General features: G+C 36.8%; 2 protein-coding genes across 5 annotated transcripts in view; one reads left to right on the top strand and one right to left on the bottom strand.

Annotated features, from left to right (window-relative positions):
• The window catches only part of LOC112054743 (protein C12orf4 homolog), a 140,920-nt gene that overhangs the window by 109,134 nt on the left and 8,672 nt on the right, over positions 1-23,114 (bottom strand). The window lies entirely within an intron of this gene.
• LOC112054741 (serine/arginine repetitive matrix protein 2) lies at positions 313-22,991 on the top strand. Of its 4 annotated transcripts, none has more exons than XM_052889109.1 (16): positions 314-529; positions 2,052-2,226; positions 4,621-4,786; positions 6,437-6,514; positions 6,670-6,738; positions 7,825-7,924; positions 8,509-8,792; positions 11,547-11,752; positions 12,291-14,944; positions 15,214-16,381; positions 16,710-16,824; positions 17,712-17,786; positions 18,410-18,484; positions 19,605-19,652; positions 20,506-20,583; positions 21,343-22,991. In XM_052889109.1, exons 2-15 carry the CDS (start codon positions 2,059-2,061, stop codon positions 20,541-20,543), a joined length of 5,244 nt encoding a protein of 1,747 aa, XP_052745069.1. In that variant the 5' UTR covers positions 314-529; positions 2,052-2,058; the 3' UTR covers positions 20,544-20,583; positions 21,343-22,991. The 4 variants fall into 4 exon arrangements, with proteins under 4 accessions (XP_052745073.1, XP_052745069.1, XP_052745071.1 ...); XM_052889111.1 differs by having other exon boundaries at positions 7,831-7,924; XM_052889110.1 differs by having other exon boundaries at positions 2,056-2,226.

Genomic DNA, 23,114 nt, shown 5'->3' on the forward strand with positions numbered 1-23,114 from the left:
CTATTTTTTCGGGAATGCCATCCATTTTGTATTTTGCCGGTCGATTTCAGTCTCTACTATCATTAGCCAAACTCTAATAGCTGCGTGTGTATTAGGTAAGTATACTCTCAAGTGACAGTATATTCTTTGTCCATAACTCCCCTTAGTCCAATCCATTTGAGTAAGTCTTAATTTTAAAATTTTAACGCTCACAAGCAAGTGGAACGTCAAAAACTGTGGTCAGCCTGATCGTTGTGATCGCTTAGTGATCGCTAAGTGGAACGTACTACGTAGTCAGTCATACTTCATAGTGCTCTGTGGTCTCCGCCTCGACTTGGCAATGGCAGATTGGCAGCCATGTTTGCCTTTGCGTAGAATTTGATTTGAATATAATCGCTTGTCAAAGCTGAAAAGTGACGCCATTATTGTTTTAATATATTTAGAAATTGTATTGAGAATATTTTCATTTTCTACGTATGCATAAAAGTGAAGTAGCTGGTTTTTTACTTTTAAAAGGAATGGTTTTCTTCGTAAACATCTGAGGTTATCGGTGAGTATTGTGTTTGTATTTTTAACAAACGATTTTAACACCCGGTGCTTTAGTTTCATGTTAATTCCAATAGATACATCTCGAACGTGTCCCAATAAGTAATAATTTAAAGATTTTTAATTAAACCATTTGATACAACATTCATTTAGCTTGTAAAATGGTACAAACACAGTGTAGTTTTTGTGGCGGGAAATATCACAATAGGTAGACACTAGACTTGACCTTGATGTAGGTAGTTTAAGTATTAATTTATTTATATTATATATATTTTTAAACTGAGACCGAAACCGATTTCGATCGATATTGCAAATAAATGTGAAAGTATGAAAAAGTAATAAATATCTGTTTAACAGCTTTAAAATTGTCTTACAAAAATGGAGCTTGTTACATTGTTACTAATTAGCACGCGCGGTTAATTGCGAACAACAGGATTTTTTTTCAAATTAGAGTCACAGCACAGTCAATGATTTTTTACTATTATAATTTAACTTCCCTTCCTTGCAGTTGGCTTAAAAGAAAGTCTGGTAAACAAAAATCTCTATGAGAGGTACGCTTTGAATGAATAGATCACTGACTTGGCACCTCCTTTAAAGTGATCAGTAGGTAGAAGTGTAAAGTCTATATTTTTTTTTTAAATATTTAATATAATATTATATATTCTTTTTATAAAATGTTATTCAATCAACTATATCTGATTGTTTTAAGATTATTAATCAAATTTATTTTTATTCATCTAAGAACGAGTTAATTATAATTGTTGTTTTGTTTGTCAGTAAACAGTACGCATCAAGTGACCTTAGTATAGTTAATTGCTGATCTGTATAACTTGGGCCTAGATAGTGGAATTTATACTACAGCCTTTCTTGATGAGTACTGTTTACCAACAAAAAAATTAAAAACGAGGGTATAATTCACTAGTCATTTCACACCTAATAATAATTTTAGTTAACTTGTTCTTAAAATTCAATAAAAAAGAAATTAATAAGCTTAGAACAATTAAATATGGTCAAAATATTTTATATAACACTAGCAGACTGTTAGCGATTTTAAATATTGGTCCTATATTTTAAATATTGACGTATCATGAGTAGGACCAATATTTAAAATTGCTAACAGAACGCCCGCGAGAGGTAGTTGAAAGTTTACATCAAGTTTCACACTGACTATGTGTGAAACTTGATGTAAACTTTCAACTACCTCTACCTTACCCTTACCCCTATCCTACCCCTACCCCTACCCCTACCTTTTCCTGAATTTTTTTTGCTATAAACCTCATAGAGCCCGAGACCTTTCGAACTAATGCAAACCATCGAAATTGGTTCGTGCGTACTGAAGTTATAGCGTCAGGAAGGAAAACCCAACTTATTTTTATATAGTTGATTTTATAAACAAACCACACTTAATTAAAAAAAAAATTATGAAATAACATGCATTTTCTACCTCCATTTCTAATTTCATTGTTGGTAAACAGTACTCATCAAGAAAGGCGTAGTATAGACTGTAATATGATGTACATTGGCAGGTAGGCTATGTGTGGTGGTCGTCTGGTCCTGCTGAACCAACGCGGGCACGACGTAAAGACATATCCGCTGGCCGACGGTCTGGCCACCATCGGCAGTGACCGTGGCTGCGACATCCGCCTGCTGCTGCCAAACGTCAGCCCGCACCATGCCACCGTCGTGGTTCATGCCAACCAGGTACCCTTCATACATTTAGCATTTTCAGATGATGGACATTCTTGTGAGGAATTCCAAACACCACATGCATCCAGCTCCTCCCAGGTGTTAGATTTCAACACCTTGGAACAATATTGAATAGGGATGATGACAGTTTTTTAAATTGTATATAAATTAAGAGTATACTAATAGCAAAGCAATTTTGTAAAAGTAACAGGGTATCTGCGATCATTACTTTCGGAGCTACTTTCGGTTGGGATTTAAAGGGTCAGATTTGTGGCGCTGCCACGGATCCCTGAAAAACGTTCCATGCAAAATGGCAAGATTTAGTGACGTCGTTGGCTCGCTGATCGTTAGGTTTGTATGGGCGTTTATGTTTATAGTTCATTCATTGAAAAATGTCACATTTAATGTAAGGAAGCTAAAACTGTATGAATTTTCATCTAATTACGATAAAATATTTTTAGTAGATTTTGAAATTTTATAATCTTATTTATTTTGCAAATATCCAGACAATCTTTGCTTTTTATGTATAAATCAGTTAACATCATCAAAGTATCATAAAAATCAATATATTCAAACCTAGTCATCATCCCCATTCCCATGACTCTTTATTTCATAGTAATAGTTGATGCAACACAGGTTAAGCTCTCACATACTTGTTTATTTAACAAGTTTGGATTGTGCAGCGTTGCAAGAACCAGCTCATGACTAAAGGCCCCACATGGGTTTGAAACTAGTCAAATTTTAGCTGTGAATGTTAGTCACGATAGTTTAAATTGTAAAAGGAGAATGAGCAAAAATGTATAGGAGCTTGTCTAAATACCAATAGCAACATGCAATATATCATTGGATAGGTTTTTATGTACTTTTGTGTTGTTTGTTTTTGTAAGATTTTTCTTGTAAGAAAAATTAATTAACTCATGATTTATAAAATTACACACCTACAACACACACATACAACACCTCTGCTCATAGTCTGCCGACTGATTGCATGAAAAAAACAACAAAACAAAAAAAAAGTTATAACATATTTTTACTTGATGGCCTTACTCTGGTTTGGAACCCTGGACCTCGTTGTCCACAGCTGATTACCAGCTAACCATGGGACAAATGAGACAGTAATAGAATCTAGTACCAAAATACCTCATTGGTACATTAGTTAGCATATATTACTACCCTACCAACAAAGACGTACTGCCAAGCAATTTAGTGTTAATAATAATAATAATAATAATAATAATTCATTTATTCATGAGAAAGTACAGAAGGTTTACAGAACAAGCTATAGACATATATACTTTCTACCTTGACAGGTGTATGAATATTAAAAGTAATATTATACTAACTAATAATTCCAATAATTAAATATTAAATCGGTGAACATGGTTTTAGCAAAAAAAAAATACAAGTACAAGTAGCATAAATTGACATCAAATAAAAATATCTATCATTCTTAATATCACATAAATACCATCAATATGTTTCCACCATAGTTTCAATTTTGTTAAAATAAGAAAATAATTAATATACTATCAGAATTCATTAAACAATGTCAATATAAATGCTATGTCAGGTGTAATGCAACATTAAATCAATCAATGTCATATAATTTAAAAATGAAGTCAAAAATTAAAAATCAATGTCAGAAATTAAAATTTAAAGAGTCAATAATTTATAAGAAAATCATAACTGATTACATTTATTGTTGCATTTAGAATTTGTCATTTAAAAAGTCTTTTACACAGTAATAATTTTTATATAATAATAATTTCAATAAATATTTTTTAAAAGAAGAAAATGACATGTTATAACTGTGCGGTGGCAACTTATTATAAATACGTATAGCTGAACAGTATACATTATCCCTATACAAGGTCAAGTGTTGGTAGGGTACACATAATTTATTTTTGAGCCTTGACTCAGGGTTTAATTCTGATTTAAACTTGAAATATTCTGGATTCTTTCTTATTAAAATGCAGATTTCAAATATGTACAAACATGGAAGTGGTAGAATTTTTAGCTTCTTAAACAATGGCTTGCAGCTATCCGTCCAATCAGCATTACATATAGCCCTAATGCAATGTTTCTGTGCCTTAAATGCTAGATGCGCTTCAGTTGAATTACCCCAAAGTATCAATCCATATCTTAATAAAGAAGCTGCGTAACCATGATACGCTAGAATTGCTGCATCCACAGATACAACTTGCCTTATGCGCCTTAATGCATATACATGTTCCGGTACGATGCCGTGTAGAAACCGAAAGGGGTGTGGATTTTCATCCTCCTCCTAAAAAGTTAGCCCGCTTCCATCTTAGATTGCATCATCACTTACCATCAGGTGAGATTGTAGTCAAGGGCTAACGTGTAAAGAATAAAAAAAAAATATATCTACTTTTGATGGTCTATTGCCAGACGGTGGTGAGCAGCATCACGGTGGGAGAGACGCTAGTGAACGGAGTGGGGGTGAGCGTGTGCGCGCTGCAGCACGGGGACGTGCTGGCGGTGGGCGGCCGCAGTCTGCGCTGGGAGTACGACCGGCCCGTGGGAGCCTCCGCACCCGGGGCCAGCATGCTACCGGGTGAGCTAGCTTATATGTCTTGTTTTGTTGGCACCTCAGACCAATTATTGTATAGGACCTGCCTCGCTAGACGTTACTTTTCTGTCAAAGTATATGATCACCGATCTAATGCGATTATAGAAACTGTATCTATAGAATCGATGTTAAATAGTTGTAATCGTGTTCGTCGGTTAAAGAGCTCCGTAAAAATACCATTTTGTGTAATTGAATTGTGTAAAAAACGGGCAAAAACTTCTAGTTTAGTATAAGATATATACAAAATCTAAGCTCGTTTTCCTCAGAAAATGACAGACAATTTTGTTCGTGACTATGAGTGCGATACAGGTCCTTCTATAATTGGTCTGAGGTTGGCACAGATTAATCAACTAGCGGACGCCCGCGACTTGAATGAATGAATGAAATATACTTTATTGTACACCAATAATAATAATAACAGGCAAGAAATTAACTTAAAAACTAATGTACAATTGGCGGCCTTATCGCTAATGAGCGATCTCTTCCAGACAACCAATCGAAAAAGAGAAAATAAATACAAGGAATGATAAATAATGACGGGACTTCGAATCAATGTAAACTTTCAAGCCCTATTTCACCTCTTTAGGGGTTGAATTTTAAAAATTTTTGAATCACATTATATTTTGTATTTTTTCATGATTTATGAACAAATTTTTAAAACTGTAACTCTAAAAATGAAGGACTTTCCATACATATTTTCAACCCCTATTTTACCCCCTTCTTACTGTTTTTGCAATAAGAAGTATCATATAACCTTCTCCGTATTATGGTCTTAAACCCTCCCAAGTTTCATTTCAATTCATTCATTAGTTTCATCGTGAATTTCGAATAAGAAAAAAAACAGGGACAGACAGACAAAAATATCAATGTACAGAATTGGACCTGCTACAGTTTTCTCTTCAAGAGAAATGTCGTGGTCGCTAGGCTTACCGCTATAACACACTGATAAAGGTAGTATTCTGATGGCGACCGCGACAGGGTTGCGCGACCCACTGCTAAAGGTAGCATTCCGTTCTTGGCAACCGCGACGCGCGACCTCAACCTGCGACCGTGCGACCCACTGCTTATATGAATTTGTATGGAGCACTAAACAAAGCCCGGTCGCGCGTTGCGGTCGCTTAGATCCTCAGACTAATTAGATAAAGACCTGCCTCGCAAGACATTATTTTTCTGTCAAAGTATATGATCAACGATCTTATGCGATTTTAAATACTGTCTTTATAGAATCGATGTTTCATAGTTTACAATCGTGTCCGTCGGTTAAAAACCTCCGTAAGAATACCTTCTTGTGTAGTTAAATGGTGTAAAAAACGAACAAAAACTGCTGGTTTAGTATAAGATATGTATGAAATCTAAGCTCGTTTTCCTTAGAAAATGGCAAATATTTTGTTCGTGAATTTGGGTGCGATACTAGTCCTTATGTATTTAGTCTGAGCTTAGATCGGAATGCTACCTTTAGCAGTGGGTCGTGCGATCCTGTCGCGGTCGCCAAGATCGGAATGCTACCTTTAGCAGTGGGTCGTGCGATCCTGTCGCGGTCGCAGGTCGCGGTCGCCAAGATCGGAATGCTACCTTTAGGAAGCCTGGCCCTGTAGTGGGAAGTATGCTGATAATGATGACGTTATCTCCCTACAGCACTGCCGAGCGTCGTCGGAAAGAAGCGGACACGGAGCGGACGTCAGCCGCTGAAGGACACGCGCGCGACCATGCCCGGTGAGTGGTTTTAACCCTACTGTCATATATTCAGGTATTTTATTAGCCTATGTCCAATTATAAGACGGCCATTTCCCTGAAAGCCTTTCAGAAATTGTCATCATCAGTGTTTAAAAATTGATCAACAATGATGAGAAATTGCTGTCATTTTACAGCCTCAACATCATCCAGGCAAGTAGCTATAGTGCAGCCGCAGAGGCGGCAGACTACCAATGAACAATACGGTGAGTTTCACTTCTAAAATATAAAATTATGTCACTAAAAAAGCAATAAAGTAAATTAAATAAAAAAAAAGAAAAATTATATCACTGTTATGTCGTAAAATACGTTAGTTTATAATCTTACCCGTATAATAAATAAATATGTGATGTCACAATTCTTGAAGTATTTTATTTGACTGACATGTGTTTCATTCCTAACTCTATGGACACAGAACGGTCTGCTGTAAGGCCGACCAATCAGGGGCATTTCGGACAGTTGACGTTTTAGGATTGCAATTTAACGGTTTCACTTCCGATAGATTATAATATACCGAAAAATTACACGGTAAATTGTAATCAGTATTTTCAGTTTACAATATGACGGTAGATTATAATATCACGAGTGAGATTATAAACTATCGTATTTTACAATTTAACGGTAACATATATATTGTATTATCAGATACTTGAATATACAAGTTGGTTATATACAATACATGTTGGTTAAACACCCTATCAAGCCGTCAACCAGGAGTTAGAGAGGTAAAATACATGCAATTAAAAAAAATGAGCTTCCTACTTATAATCCTGAGGGAGATGTGAGGACTTCAAGAATTTGCTTAAAACTTCGAGGTGTCAACAAACTCAACCACAGTTTATTGTTTATCACCGTTTTACAAATTTATTTAGAACTAGAGTACACAATAGGGATGATGACTATGTTACAATATATTGATTTTTATGATACAATCGGGTAAATAAGGTCAATATTAACTAATTTATACATAAAAAGCAAAGATTGTCCGATATTTGCAAAATAAATAATATTATGAAATTTCAAAATCTTTTGTCGTTATTAGATGAAAATTCATGTAGTTTTAGCTTCATTACATTAAATGTGACATTTTTTAATAAATGAACTTTCAACATAAACGCACAAATAACAAAGATATTAGTAATTTTAGCATACTCCTAATTTATATACAATTTAAAAAACTGTCATTCCTATTCGGATTCTGAAGCAGGCATCTGTATGTATATACAGTGCCTAATGCCTACCCTTATGAACCTTGTGCACGCCACAGTAGGCCCCTAACAGAGAGCGTGTAGTTTCAGAGTTGACCTCAGTGGCTGCCAACAGCCCCAACCGTGCGCGCAGCACCAGACACGGAGCCGTGGAGTCTGCAGCCGAAGAAGCTGATACCAGCAGGTTGTTGTATTATCATAATGTTATCGCCGCGTTGCAACGACTTGCGGTACGGACGGCTTCAGTGTGCTCGTGGCGTTCGAGCCATCCACATCTCTTGTTGTGTAATTCTTTATGGGTTACTTGTGATAGGCGGGGAGAGTGACTTGAGTGGAAAAGGGGAGTGTTTGTTAACAGTCAAAGGTACCTTTAACCCTACACACAACGTTCACAAGTGCGTGACTTCACTCAAGAGTCACGCACTTGTGAACGTTGTGTGTAGGGTTAAAGGTATCGTCATTCTCTGCCATTCTAGGGTCTTATTTTGGTAATAGTTTGATTTGTTAATTAAGTTGTCCTGACAAATGTTGTGAATTATAACCCTTGTTTGACATTAGTTTTCTTATTTTTGTAATCACTTCGGAGTCTGCTAAAAATAATGTCATGTGTAGCCGTGACAGCTCAGTGGATATGGCCCGACACGCACTTGGCCGGTTTTTTACGTTATAATTTTAAATTTTTTTTTGGTGTTTTGAAATAATTCAAATTTATTGGAAAAAGACTTGTCTTGACGTATTGTGTTATCGAAAAACTTAATACTAATCCAGGCAACCAGCGGCGCGCTCTAGTCCAAAGAACGTCGGTCTCAATGATGCTACCAAGGCGAGCTTGTGGATAGAATCACGGAAGACGCCTCGCTCTGCGCCTCGCGCCTTGCCTCGCGCCTTGCCTCGCGCCTTGCCTCGCTCCGAGCCTCGCGCCTTGCCTCGCGCCTTGCCTCGCTCCGAGCCTCGTGTTAAGAAGAGCACTTCACTGAGACTCGCCTTGCTGAGGAAGGCGCAGAGTGCGCACAAGATGAGAGTCACCAAGATACAGGATCCGTCTAAGATAGGTGAGCTGTCAAGTCAAATATACCTTTATAGTATATTGATTTTTATGAGATATTCGAGAAAATAAGGTCTTAAATGATTAATCCGTAAAAAACGAAGATTGTCGTGATGTTAATATAAAATAGGAAAAATCATACATTACGTTCCTTACATTCAATGTGACATTTTTCATTATGAGAAGTATTTTTTTTTTTTTTTTTATTCTTTACAAGTTAGCCCTTGACTACAATCTCACCTAATGGTAAGTGATGATGCAGTCTAAGATGAAAGCGGGCTAACTTGTTACGAGGAGGATGAAAATCCTCACCCCTTTTGGTTTCTACACGGCATCGTATCGGAACGTTAAATCGCTTGGCGGTACGTCTTTGCCGGTAGGGTGGTAACTAGCCATGCCCGAAGCCTCCTACCAGCCAGACCTGGACTAATTAAGAAAATCTCAATCTGCCCAGCCGGGGATCGAACCCAGGACCTCCGTTTTGTAAATCCACCGCGCATACCACTGCGCCACGGAGGCCGTCAAAGTATAAACATAAACGCACAAATAACAAAAATATTAATAATTACGTTTGTCCGCCCATACAAATCTAATAGTCTTACATAACGTGACGTCACTATAGGACCGTATTTGGCGTTTTAAACGATCCCAGACCGGGCCGCAAAGATGTCCTTATATCTCCGAAAGAAGTTATCGCAGATACACAAACACAACATGTTCTTTTACAAAATTGCTTTTTTTTAGTATTTTGGCTGTCGGCCATGATGGGCTATATTTTATCTGGTTTCATGACGTTACATAAACACTAAACTTTAACCAAATGCTTAAGTGTTTGTCATGTTTTATTAAAAGAAAACCCTAATAGCTAATTCATTAAAAAAATCACAAAACACTAACACATTCACAATTTTGTGTTTACTTACATTAATTATTTATGTATATATAGTTTTTAACCGACTTCCAAAAAGGAGGAGGTTCTACGTTCGGCTGTATGTATGTTTTTTTTTACACCTCCTGATCACACAACTCGACATTGTAGACAATATTTAAATATTATTTGCTTACATAACTTTCATTGTTTACAATACGAATAAATGAAATTAAGACAATTAGCTACTTCTGTTCGCATCAGTTTCGACGCGCTAGTAACATATCTAATAGTATTTAAAATCTTTGTTTGTCAGTGACATGTTCAAGTTCAAGTTTAATAACCTGCAGTAATTACTGATTACATTACACGTCTAGAGATACTGCCACCATAAGTTTATACCAGAGGTTCCCAAACATTTTTGTTTCTCAGAGACCACTTTTAATTTAACTGGGTCCAGTGGACCCCCTGCTGGACTACTATCCAAAACTTGACAAAAAATGTGATGATGAGATTCACGTTTGCCACCGCAAAATAATTGTTTAAAAAAAATAGTGAGAATTGATTACTTAGTTAAATAACTCATTAATTGTTGTGTGAGTAGATGACATTAAGTTAAATTGTCTAGGGAAAAGTTATTTTGTTCAATTATTTTATTTAGAAAACTCACCATTCGGTATGAAACCGATTAAATTTTCGTGGACCCCCACTTACGAATCGTGAACCCCCATTTTTAAGTCACATCAACGTAGACCCTCGCCGAGTCTTCGATGGGGTCCATCCGGACCACTTTGGGAATCGATGGTCTATACAGTAATGCACAATTGCGATAATATGCTAATTCACTGTGGAATATATTTTAGAAGCAAGTTTCGATTGAAGTTTATGTTGCATTCGACTCGAGTTTTTGTTGTAGTCGATTCGTTTTCGCTAATACGAATTTAATTTAATGAAAATATTTTTTACCATTTCAAATAAATTTCATGTTATTTAAGTGTGCTTAAGAATTTTTTTTTATTTCAAATCTTAATAATGATTGTAAAAAGTCACAACATATTAATTAACTACTTACCAAAAAAAAAACAATTTACATAAATAGTGTGTGACTATTTATCTGATTTATACATACAGGAGCTTAACAATAACTTACTTACTTAAAAGCTATTATTACTCTAATATAAAATAAAAAAACACGAATTCTGCTAAACCATGTTTTTGTATAAAGATATTTTTTTATGATACATTCGGGTAAATAAGGTCAATGTTAACTAATTTATACATAAAAAGCAAAGATTGTTTGGATATTTGCAAAATAAATAAGATTATAAAATTTCAAAATCTAATATTTTTTTATCGTAATTAGATAAAAATTCATACAGCATCCTTACATTAAATGTGACATTTTTCAACAATTTAACTATAAACGGAAACGCACAAATAACAAAGAAATAAGTAATTTTATTTGAACGTCCATACAAATTTAGAGATCATTATGACCTACGACGTCATTAAATCGTACCATTTTGTATGGGGCGTCTTTCAGGGATCCGCGGTAGCGCCGCAAATCTGACCCTTTAAATCCCTGTAGCTCCGAAAGTAATAATCGCAGATACCCTGTTACTTTTACAAAATTGCTTTAGTATTAGCATACTCCTAATTTATATACAAAACTGTCATTGTCCCTATTGCAATCCTAATCGAATTTATAATTGTTGTTTGTTTAATTTATGAAGTTTATATTGGTGGCATTATCAGAAAAACATATTTGCTCAGTGAAAAATCTCTTTATAAAAGAAACGAATGAATTTTGAAAATTACAATTGATTTGTGTAAAAAAAACAATGTTCTTTGCATTCCTGCGCCGTTTGAAAGACTGGGTTCTCTCATCTCTAGACCACACAAAGCAAGCGGCGATCATGCGGATGACCGGAGGTCACACACACAAAGCCAGGCCTTCCTTCGTTGTGAAGAGACCCAGCCCGGTGAGGCCTAAAAGCAGAGGGAACATCTCTGGAGTGAGTCCTCTAGGAGTGACGCCTAAGAGGTCCAGCCCACGAGGTGCTGTCAAGGATTTGGAAAACGGGTCTGGGGACGCAAGCGTGAGTATCAAGAATATACTTTTTTTTTAACATATTTTGAATGCTTATGTCGTGCGTCATGACAAATCTCGAGACGAGAATCTTTGTCTCGTCTCGAGATATGTCGTGGTGCGAATCCGATGCCTACGGCATATACCAGGCGTTGTGAGGATGTGAGTATGCATAATTCAGTTTTGAACTCAAAACGCCATGCAGATTACTATTCTGCATGTTGCCAGGATGTTTGTTGGTCCATTCTTTTGTTATAACCCACCCCCTTTAGTGTCAAGTATATGGATTAAACAAATGATTTGTATAAGTTTTATTGCTTTTTTATTAAGAATATCCAATTTTTTATCACGTCATTATCACATTATAGCTAGTCTATTAAAAATTGAAACAACACAATGAAGTTAAAAACAAACATTTAAAAAAAAATGTATCACTCCGAAATACTCGATGAATTCAACTGAAACTTGGCACGATCGAGTACATATGAACATCAATAAACATTTTCAATAATAAGCTATAATTACTTACTTAATTTTTCTTTCTACAGTCATCAATTATACAATCGCCCATCCTATCTAAGCCGACGAAATCTGCGCTTAAGAAGTCCAGTATCAAAAAGACTGCAAGAAAAACGGAATCAATAAAATTCGATTTGAGCAACTTGGAGCCAGAAGACAGACCATCTGACGTCATACTTCTAGAAACAACCGGAAGCAGCTCCAAGGCAGTCGCTCCAGACGAAGACATCGTTCTGCGTTACTCGGACTCCTCGCGATCTCCATCGCCCAGACCTATGCTCTCCAGAAGTAGCAGGATTATGGAGAAATCTCTCGGAGAAACCTACGTACATAGTCCGTCAAAGAGGAGTATCTCATATCAGCGATCGCCTCGGCGCACTAAATCCCCAAATCAGTCCCAACCAGAATCACCTCGCCACAGAAAATCTTCGCGAGGAAGTTTCATAGTTGATAAAGCTCTGGAAAGCTTCGATAATTCGGAACGTTCCCGCCGGACGACAAAGTCTTTCACAGATCAAAGTTATACCTCCTTAGTTTCAACCCGTAAAACAGCATCGCTTAGTCCACACCAGAATCTGGAATCGTTTTCCATTGTAGATTTGGTATCGATGGACTCTTCGGTTGGGTCTGACAGGTCGGTGTACGGCTCCGCTGGTTCCGAGGCCAGCACCGCGGCTTTCGCCACGCCCAGAACGGGCAGAAGTACCAGAGTTGATGTTTCATCTCTTCTCACTTCTAGCACTCCTTATGCTGACAAATCACAGGCTCCGAATCCATCGCCAAACTCTCGAACGAGAAACTCGTCACAAAGTTCCATTCGTTCTAGAAACTCTACTGTCACTAAGAGGAGGTCAGCCTCGCTGACCACCCCGGAGAACAGTCAGACAGGAATATCTATAAACAGTACCAGAGTGTCCAGAGTTTCGCGCAGTAGATCGCGCATTAATGACAGTGTGTTGTCTATGGACGATGACGACCCGTCACCTAAATCCTCCAGGAGGATTAGCAAAGCGAGTTTAGCGAGTCCCTTATCCCGAAAGGCCATCACCATAACCGATACTCCTGATACAGGAAACGGTATTAATACACCTGAAAATAGACAAAGCCCCGAAGAAGCTACTACGCCGGTGTTGAGCATTCAGAATTTACTGGAGCGGAGTTTGAGCCAGAGTTCCATGTCATCCCAAACTTCGCAAAGTAAATCTATCGGAGGCACTAGTCGACAATCCATTAAAACTAGATCGAGTATAAAATCCAGTTCGCTCACAGAAACCGCTAGAAGATCGTTGAGAGCTCAAAAAACATCCGTTAAACCTTCAGATGCTTCTCAAACTTTGTCTCAAGACGAAGAAATAACGACTCCTAAAAGTGGCGTCAAACTGATCCAAGAGGCAGTTAAAAATAAACATTCGTCTGCCAAAAAACCACAATCCAAGCGCTCTATTATAGATAATCTTGACGACGACGAATCCGATTTTGTAAAGCAGTTATTCAATAGTCCGGTAAAAAGGAAACTGTCCCGAAGCATGACGGAATTTTCACGAACAAAATTATTTGAAGACGACCACGTCGCTGCACCGACGGATGCCATGGCCGCCACGGACAGGACTCCGGACAACACTATCATGGAACACACAGAAGCGTTCACCCCAGACGTGTTTGTCAGTCCATTGATCACGCCCGAAAACAGCCCGAACCTCACTAGTCTGAAACGATTATTCCAAAAATCGCCAGAAAATAATCCCCGTGCTAGAAGATCTATAAGAAATGATTTAACCGATGTAGAGGGAGTGAAGCGAATGTTTGGACGATCACCGAGAAATAGTTTGAGTGACGTCAGAGTGAAAGAAATGTTCGCTCGGTCCCCAAAGAATGATTTGAAACGCGTATCGGGAGTGAAATCTTTGTTTCGCTCGGCGAGAAAACAAAAATCGCCAAAAAATACATTAGAAGACGTTAACGGTGTTAAAGCTCTGTTTAAAAATAGTGGTTCCAACGATTTGCGGAACGTTTCGGGCTTGAGGAGTGTTTTACGTGTCAGATCACCTAGAAACAAGCTCTCTGATGTTAGGGGAGTGAAAGAACTGTACAGAGAACCTGTCGATCGGAATAACCTGAGCGACCTCAGCGGGGTAGAAGAACTATTCCATAAAACGGATGATTTAGATTCCACATTCGACCAGTTGATTGGCAAACCACCAATAAGGTCGTACACTAAATCGAAAAGCTTCACGAAAGTGGCCAAACCGAAACGTAAGCGAAACGCAAAATCGTTACACGACTCTATAAGTCTTATAAGTGAAAACGTAGAGGAATGGTTGGAGAAAGAGCTTCAGAAGTGCGTGCACAAAGACGACAGAAAGTCGAATTTGACTCGGGAACTACAGAAGTTAACGACTGACACGGTAGAAGGAAGCGCCCCCCTACTGATCGGTCGATCTCGCAACGGAACAATGACCAGAAGTATCAACGTAGAAGACAGTCAAAGAGAGAACAACAGCACCCACACAGTGCCTATCAAAAAACGGTCGCTAGTTGAAGCGCTGAGACGGAGCAATGTACAGAGATTGCCAATCAAAAAGAGAGTAGTCCTGCATTCGACTCCTGTGAAGGGTAAACTGAATGTCACCATGAACGCCTCTGAACTTGGTCGCGTGTCACCTATAGCCAACGTTACCGCAGTGTTAGTATTCTTTTATATTATGCATGTTTACATAGCTAATAACTAAATAGAAAACTACATGGCCTTTTAAAACACATAAAATAACTTAACTAAATTTTCAGTATTGAATATGCTGTTAACGTATTTCTGAAAAAAATATTGGAGTCATAATTATTCTATACTTTTAAATATTTTTGTTGTTACAATTCAGGAGTTTTAGCCATGTATGTATTTAATTATTTGTAATTTTGCTACATGAATGACATTAACCTTTCCTCATTTACTTTTAGGTTATCGCAAAGAGAACTTTTAAAATCGATCAGGGATGAAGATCAAACTAAAGTACAGAGAAAATTATCACACAAAGAACCTACGCCTAGGAAATCATTGCCAAAAACATCACTTCGCGCTTCGCGTACTAACACCAGAAATAAAAATCGTGCGTCATTAGTGATATCAAAGAAAAAACCCATTTTAAGTCCCAAAACTTCAAAAGTTGACGACAAAAATGAAGAAAATCCAATAAAAACTCGATCCGTACGACAGACAACAGCTAAAGGAACTTCAACTCCTAGAAAAACTAGATTCACTAAGACAACAAATCAGACTGAAACTACAAAAAGACAGTCCCTAAAACAAGATTTACCCAGAACACCAAAAAATACCAGGGCCAAAGCTAAAAGAAATTCTGTAGTTATTGCAAAACCGTCTACACAATTGAAACCTAAACAACAGAATATTAGTCCCCAGAGTAATGACATACCAGAAGTTGAGAAAACAGTTAAACCGCGTCGCAATCAAAAAGTAGAAACTGTACCAGAATCAAATACAGAAGAAAAACAATCTCGCCGAACAAGGAATGCAAGGAACGAACCGACTACAACTGTACAAAAACCCAAAGGAAAAACTGTCAAACAAAACGTTACTGAAGGAGTACCAAAAACATTACCCAATAGACGAGGCAGGAATGTTACATTTGATACTGCAGCTGTACCTGCTACGAACAGACGGCAAGCACCAACAAAATCTGAGAGCACAGAAAACACAAGAAAGAAAAATTCAGAACCAGTAGCTACAACATCAAAAGAAACTGCAACACGCCGAGGATTAAAAAGAAAAGTAACTTTCCAAGAAGAAACACTACCCCCCAGAAGAGGCAAAAATGTGCAGAGTGAAGATAAAGCTACCAATGAGAACAAAGGTAAGAAGAGTAAACCAGAAGCCACAGCTAAAAAGGGGAAGAAAACTGCAGAAGATACAGTAAAAGGAGGCGAAACAAGTGGGGCACAAAAAGAGAAAGAAAGAGTTGGCGGAAGAACTAGGAACAAGCAAAATAGTAGAGAAACTGTTGAAAAAAAGAAGATTGAAGTTTCGACTCAAGCTGATTCTTCTAGGGGGAGAAGAAATAGAAATGCAACAGTGAATGAACCTCCAGTTGAAAATGATAAAGGGAAAAAGGTTAGTACACTCATAATCATCATTTTATATCCCACAGAGTGACCAGAGTGAGTCTTTATAAGCAACATACTGAAGCCGGTGAAACCCATTAAAAAAAACAAACATCACGCGTCTCCTTGACAATCGTGAAACCTTTAGAAAATTAAAAAAAAATTGTGATGTTTAAATTAAGTTTTATAAGAAATCCTTTACTTTTATTAATTGATATCGATATATTTCGAACCCCTATCCCATGTACTACACGAAATTAATATTGTTTATATTAAATTTGATATGAGTCAACTACCTTATTATTATGTCTTTCTGTCAATATTTTTTTTAATAACAGGTGGCTGCGCCTGCGAAGGATGTCCCTAAACGCGGCGGTCGCCCCAAGAAAGCTGTTGTTGAAGCAACAACAAGTAACACAACAACAAGACAACAAGTAAAACAAACAAGTACAGGTCAGTATTTTTTTTAAACGCTTTATATTAGCTTCACTTGTGATATGTAAGAAAATCTTGGTATCTTAATTTGACCCACTTCCCGGTCTTAGATTAGGATGATGAAATTTTGCACACGCTCTGAGTTCTGATGACAATACATGACTAGCTAAGAAACGTCATTACAAATCCAATATGGCGGCCTCCCAATCACTCTAACTGTGTAAGAAAATCAAATATTGGAATCTTAATTTGACCCACTTCCCGGTCTTCGATTAGGGTGAAATTTTGCACACGCTCTGAGTTCTGATGATGAATATGGCGGCCCCCCAAGATGGCGGACTGGCTGTTTGAAATCCACCCCAATGATATGGATATCAAATGAAAGGGTTTGCTGTCAGGAATACGAAAAAAAATAGTCACGTGACTTAAATCCAATATTTGTAGTGGTGCATGCTAAAAGCGTGTTTTTTAAACTATTTATAAATTTAAATTGACTATGCAACGTTTCTGTATAATAATATTCTCAGAGGCACAATTATCCGCCCACCTTAATATGACGCGAGTATATTAAAGTGGGCGGATAATTGTGCCTCTGAGTATATAATTATACTTAAAATATGCAAAAGTTTGTTACGCTTTAACTAGTATACCCCTCGCGACTTAACATTTACGGTTTTAACGGCCTCCGTGGCACAAGACGGAGGTCCTGTGTTCGATCCCCGGCTGGGCTGGTTGAGGTTTTCTTAATTGATCCAGGTCTGGCTAGTGAGTCTTTACAAGCAACGTACTGAAGTCGGTGAAACCCATAAAAAAAACAAACGGCGGCTACGACACCGTCGTGTTCCGTACGCTCCATCTGTATATTATTGATTAATCTGTGTATTTGTATTTACTTTCATTTACAGAAGTGGCGCCCGAGCAAAACACGAAACCTACGCGCAGAAAGGGAAAAGTTGATACTGCCGGAGCGGCCGCCATAGGTATGTACACAATGATGTTAAATACTGTTAGATGTGTTACTAGGTCATGAAAAATGAGGCGCTCAAAAGACGAAATTTCCACATCTCAATGTTACGTTATTTACAACAACGAACGTTATTTAAACAACTTATACCTAAATATCATCTACAAGTTGTGTGATCAGAAAGTGTAAAAACTATATACATACTAATAAATAATACTAATTCCATTATATATTTATGCACATATAAGTACATAAATATATAATGGAATTAAAGACATAATTGTACATGTGTGCGCTCAGTGTTGTAGCTTATTATTCGGATCACTTTTTGCGGTGATTTTGTAGGGACGTAACCGATCTATAGTATACAATTATCATTGTATATATAAAAAAATTAATCCATATATCCCTTGGTCACGCCATCACGCGTGAACGGCTGGACCGAATTCAATTTTTTTTTTATGTGAATGATATTGTCAGGAGAAGGTTCTTATGACAAAAAATTTAAAAAATATAATAGAATAAAAAACTAAAACCCCGTTATGAGTTTGTTTTAAAATTTTAGTTTTTAAAGGAGGTCTAAGGGCGGACGAAGTCGCGGTCATCCGCTAGTAGTTTTATATTTTCTTTAATTTGCAGAAGTGGCGCCCGAACAAAATACGAAAAATACGCGCAGAAAGCGAAAAGCTGATACTGCCGAGGCGGTCGCTATAGGTATGTTATAGTCAATGTTTTGAAATGTACTGACAGTGGCGTTCACAGGGTTATTAACTAGGGTACTGCACTATAGGTACAAAATGGAAAATTCCTATCGCAATACAGGTTCGTAATGAGTTCTCAGGGTAGGCAGGGCACTTTTGCATCTATGAGATGCACGCCACTGAGTTTGAAAATTCAAAAAAAATCAAAATTCATTTATTTCAAGTAGGCTCAGTTTACAAGCACTTTTGACACGTCAGTTGACTATTTGTAAAGATTCTACCACCGGTTCGGAAGGCAGGTTCTGCTGAGAAGATACCGGCAAGAAACTCAATAGTTGCTCTTTTTAATAGGAATCTTATAATATAATAGTTTTACTTCCTGTGTGAAGGTGGAAGCTGATCCAATGGCCTCCAAGCACCTTTTTTGTTGTGGCTCTTCTCGAAGCACGGCGCGTTTGAAACCCTTGTAACTTTGATTTTGAGTAGTCGAAATATTATTACCTGACGTTTCGAAAGTGCTTGTAAACTAAGTTAATTTAAATAAATAAATTTTAATATGATTTGATTGTTGTGTGCGGTCGTAAAATAACAGTTCAAGCTCGGTTTCTAAATTAAAATTGATTTGATTTTTGTTTGTTTGTTAGGGTTTAACTCAAAAACAACTAGGCCGATTTTTAAAAAGATTTCACTATTATATAGCTACATCTTCGCTGAGTAACATATAATTCTCTGTATTTCTTCTCTTGCCAAGCTATAGTACATGGGAGACTTGCAACTCTTTCATTTCATTCATAATCAACCCATATTCGGCTCACTGCTGAGCTCGAGTCTCCTCTCAGAATGAGAGGGGTTAGGCCAATAGTCCACCACGCTGGCCCAATGCGGATTGGCAGACTTCACACACGCAGAGAATTGCAGGTTTCCTCACGATGTTTCCCTTCACCGTTTGAGACACGTGATATTTAATTTCATAAAATGCACACAACTGAAAGGTTGGAGGTTCATGCCCCGGACCGGATTCGAACCCACACCCTCCGGAATCGGAGCTCGTTTCGGCTGTTGTATGTTATACTTTAGTTGAATAAATATATAACTTTTTCAATTATATATAAAGTAATTGGTATTTTTTGCAGAAACGCCCCCTAAAAGAGCTCGAGCGACGCGCGCCGCCGTCGCACTTGGTAATTATATTATTATAGACCTCTTTAATCCGGCCCTATGGCAAAATCCGTTCTTAGTGGAAACCTACTAACTATAAACTACCTCCCTGCCGAATTTTAGCTTTATACATCAAGCGGTTTTCAAGATTTCGTGATGAATGTTGTTTACTACATTTGGCATTTCAATTTTTATTATCACCATGATTACTTTTATATTCACATCGAAAGTATAGTAATTACTATATGTGCATTTAACGGGATTCCAGTATAATTAAATTTAAGCACCTAAATCAGCATAAAACAATAAATCGGAGGTACCTTTGAGGTACCTTAAAATTGTACAAAACAACAAACTTTGAGGTTACAAAATTTATATCTTTTTTTATACAATTTAATCCGAACGAAGTCAAAGTACACCACTGGTTACTCAAAATTGATTATTTTATCACATTCAGAGAATTTTTAATTAGGTGTCAAAAAGTGCCAACATTAAATTAACGGTTTAAATTGAATTATCATTATCAACCCATAATCGGCTCACTGTTGAGCTCGAGTCTCCTCTCAGAATGAGAGGGGTTAGGCCAATAGTTCACCAGGCTGGTCCAATGCGGATTGGCAGACTTCACACACGCAGAGAATTGAGAAAATTCTCTGGTATGCAGGTTTCCTCACGGTGTTTTTCCTTCACCGTTTGAGACACGTGATATTTAATTTCTTAAAATGCACACAACTGAAAAGTTGGAGGTGCATGCCTCGGACCGGATTCGAACCCACGCCCTCCGGAATCGGAGGCAGAGGCATATCCACTGGGCTATCACGGCTCTAAATTTAAATTGAATGAAATTTAATTAGAATTGTGTTTTTAACATTTCAGTGGAGCCACCGGTAGAGCGTCGCACGCGCAGAAGATAACAGTGAAAAAGAAATCTGCGAATACAGTACAAACTACTAGGTGAGTGTCTCCATCGTCATTAGCAGTCTATTTTCATTGCCCACTACTGGGCTTGCCTCCTTATACAGGGTGTTGCGGAGTGTTTCCCATAAATTCAAGGCGTTGACAAGTCCACATATTGGGAGCCGAACTGTATAACATTTTTTTTTGCCTAAAAATTTTTTTCATGTTTTCATATAAAGTGATTCATATAATGGGGATGATGACTAGGTTTGAATATATTGATTTTTATGATACATTCGGGTAAATAAGGTCAATGTTAACTAATTTATACATAAAAAGCAAAGATTGACTGGATATTTGCAAAACAAATGAGATTATAAAATTTCAAAATCTACAAAAATCTTTTATCGTAATTAGATGAAAATTCGTACATTACATTCGTAATTTAGCTTCCTTACATTAAATGTGTCATTTTGTAATAAGTGAACTATAAACATAAACGCACAAATAACAAAGATATTAGTAACTTTCTTTGAAAGCCCATACAAATTTAACGATCATTATGTTACCTAGGACGTCATTAATTCGTACCATTTTGTATGGAGCGTTTTTCAGGGATCCGCGGCAGCGCCGCAAATCTGACCCTTTAAATCCCTGTAGCTCCGAAAGTAATGGTCGCAGATACCCTGTTACTTTTACAAAATTGTCTTTTTGTACAGAATTTGACTTGTTACAGTTTTATTATAAGTATAGATATAAATTTTTTTTTTTGCTGTACTTTCGAAATTTTACTATTGTATGTATTTTTATTTTCAGGTACATAAGAAACGCAGCATTCGAAAACAATTTGGACGTCTGCATTTAGTTTTGTTATTATTATTATTTAATTTTTTTGATTTCCTTTGACAGGAGTAGTAATGTTTGAACAGGATTTATGTTTCAGATTAAAATAATTACTATTGTTCTTAAAATAACATATAAAATATACAATCGAATTAAAAAACTTCCTTCATTTTCGAAGTCGGTAAATATAATTTACTTACTAGTTTTTGACGGCTTTGACTTGATTTACAAGACGGAGGTCCTGGGTTCGATCCCCGGCTGGGCCGCTGGCACTTGAGGTTTTCTTAATTGGTCCAGGTGTAACTTTTGGGAGGCTTCGGCCTTGGCTAGTTACCACCCTACCGACAAAATAGGAAAAAGGGGTGTGGATTTTCATCCTCCTCCCAACAAGTTAGCCCGCTTCCATCTTAGATTGCATCATCACTTACCATCAGGTGAGGTTGTAGTCAAGGGCTAACTTGTAAAGAATTAAAAAAAAAAATTGTTCTTTATTTCCTTTTTCCTCTACAATCTAATTTCTGTTCACTTCAATGTATACTAACATTGATATATTTGTAATTTACGCTAGTTTTAGTACAAATTAGGAATTCGAGGTGTAATTTTGTTTTTTGTTTAGTATGAAGTCTCGCTTTAGTGAGTTTCTTTGTGTGTAGGAGTTGCCGCGAGATAATTGTCTACGTTTGTCTCAGTAAAAATCGCTATACAGGGTGCTCGGGGAGTATTTCCCATAACATCAAGGTGGACATCAAGACTCATCAGATACAAGAAGGTAAGTGGACTTGTAAACATCAAGGTATTTACAAATCCATTTATAGAAATCGTACTGTAAAACTATTTTTCAACTAAAATGATTTTTTTAAGTTTTCATACAAAGTAATTCAAATAATTCCAATTATCCATGTAACACTCGCCTTTATCTATCCTTGCATCTTAAAATACGTAATCGTAGTGGTAACTGTCGATATCGACGAGATATTGCAACTGGCACTTCATTAGTAAGCTGCTTCATGATAGTTATCAATTAATAAGTTTGGCTAGGTATTAATATAAGGATGCGATTTTAAGATCTTTTTAAAAAAGAAATATTTTTATACTCTGAAAGTATTAATTTTAGAACACCTGTTCCTTGGACATTTTTCATTATTTTTTCTTAAAGAATATAACCCTAGAGTTATGGGAAATACTCCCGAGCACCCTGTATCTCTTCACTGGTCGCAGTAGGAAGGAAAAGACAAAGTTGACCAATAGCGGCAGAACCGATTTCTTTTCGTTGCGATAGGACGAAAGAGCGATATTTCCGTAGAGAATATTCCTCCGCCTTTTTTTATAAAAGACATTTTTTTCCATACTGCTATCCTCCTTTTCAACTGAACAATTATTTGATGTAAATTTCTATTTTCTATACACAACAATGCTATAATTTAAATTAGCTTATAGAAAATGTTGATTATAAGAATTGAAACCGATTATAATTTAGATTGATTTGTATTGTGCTAAATAGTTTAATTATTTTTAATATGTTTGTCACGGACATATTAATAAATGATAAACACAATTGTCTCGATTGGGTAAATTTAAAATGTTGTTATTTGACATTTATAAGTAAATTTTGATTATGAATACGAATGGTCTTATTATTTTGGTGATGGTATTTCTCGCGGTTTCCCTTTCCCGTGGAAATGCGGGGATAAAATATAAATTTAGGACACTCGTACAAAGTAAAAAACGTTTTTATGGGATATCAT

This window comes from Bicyclus anynana, chromosome 24 (assembly GCF_947172395.1).
Source record: "Bicyclus anynana chromosome 24, ilBicAnyn1.1, whole genome shotgun sequence".
NCBI lineage: Eukaryota > Metazoa > Arthropoda > Insecta > Lepidoptera > Nymphalidae > Bicyclus > Bicyclus anynana.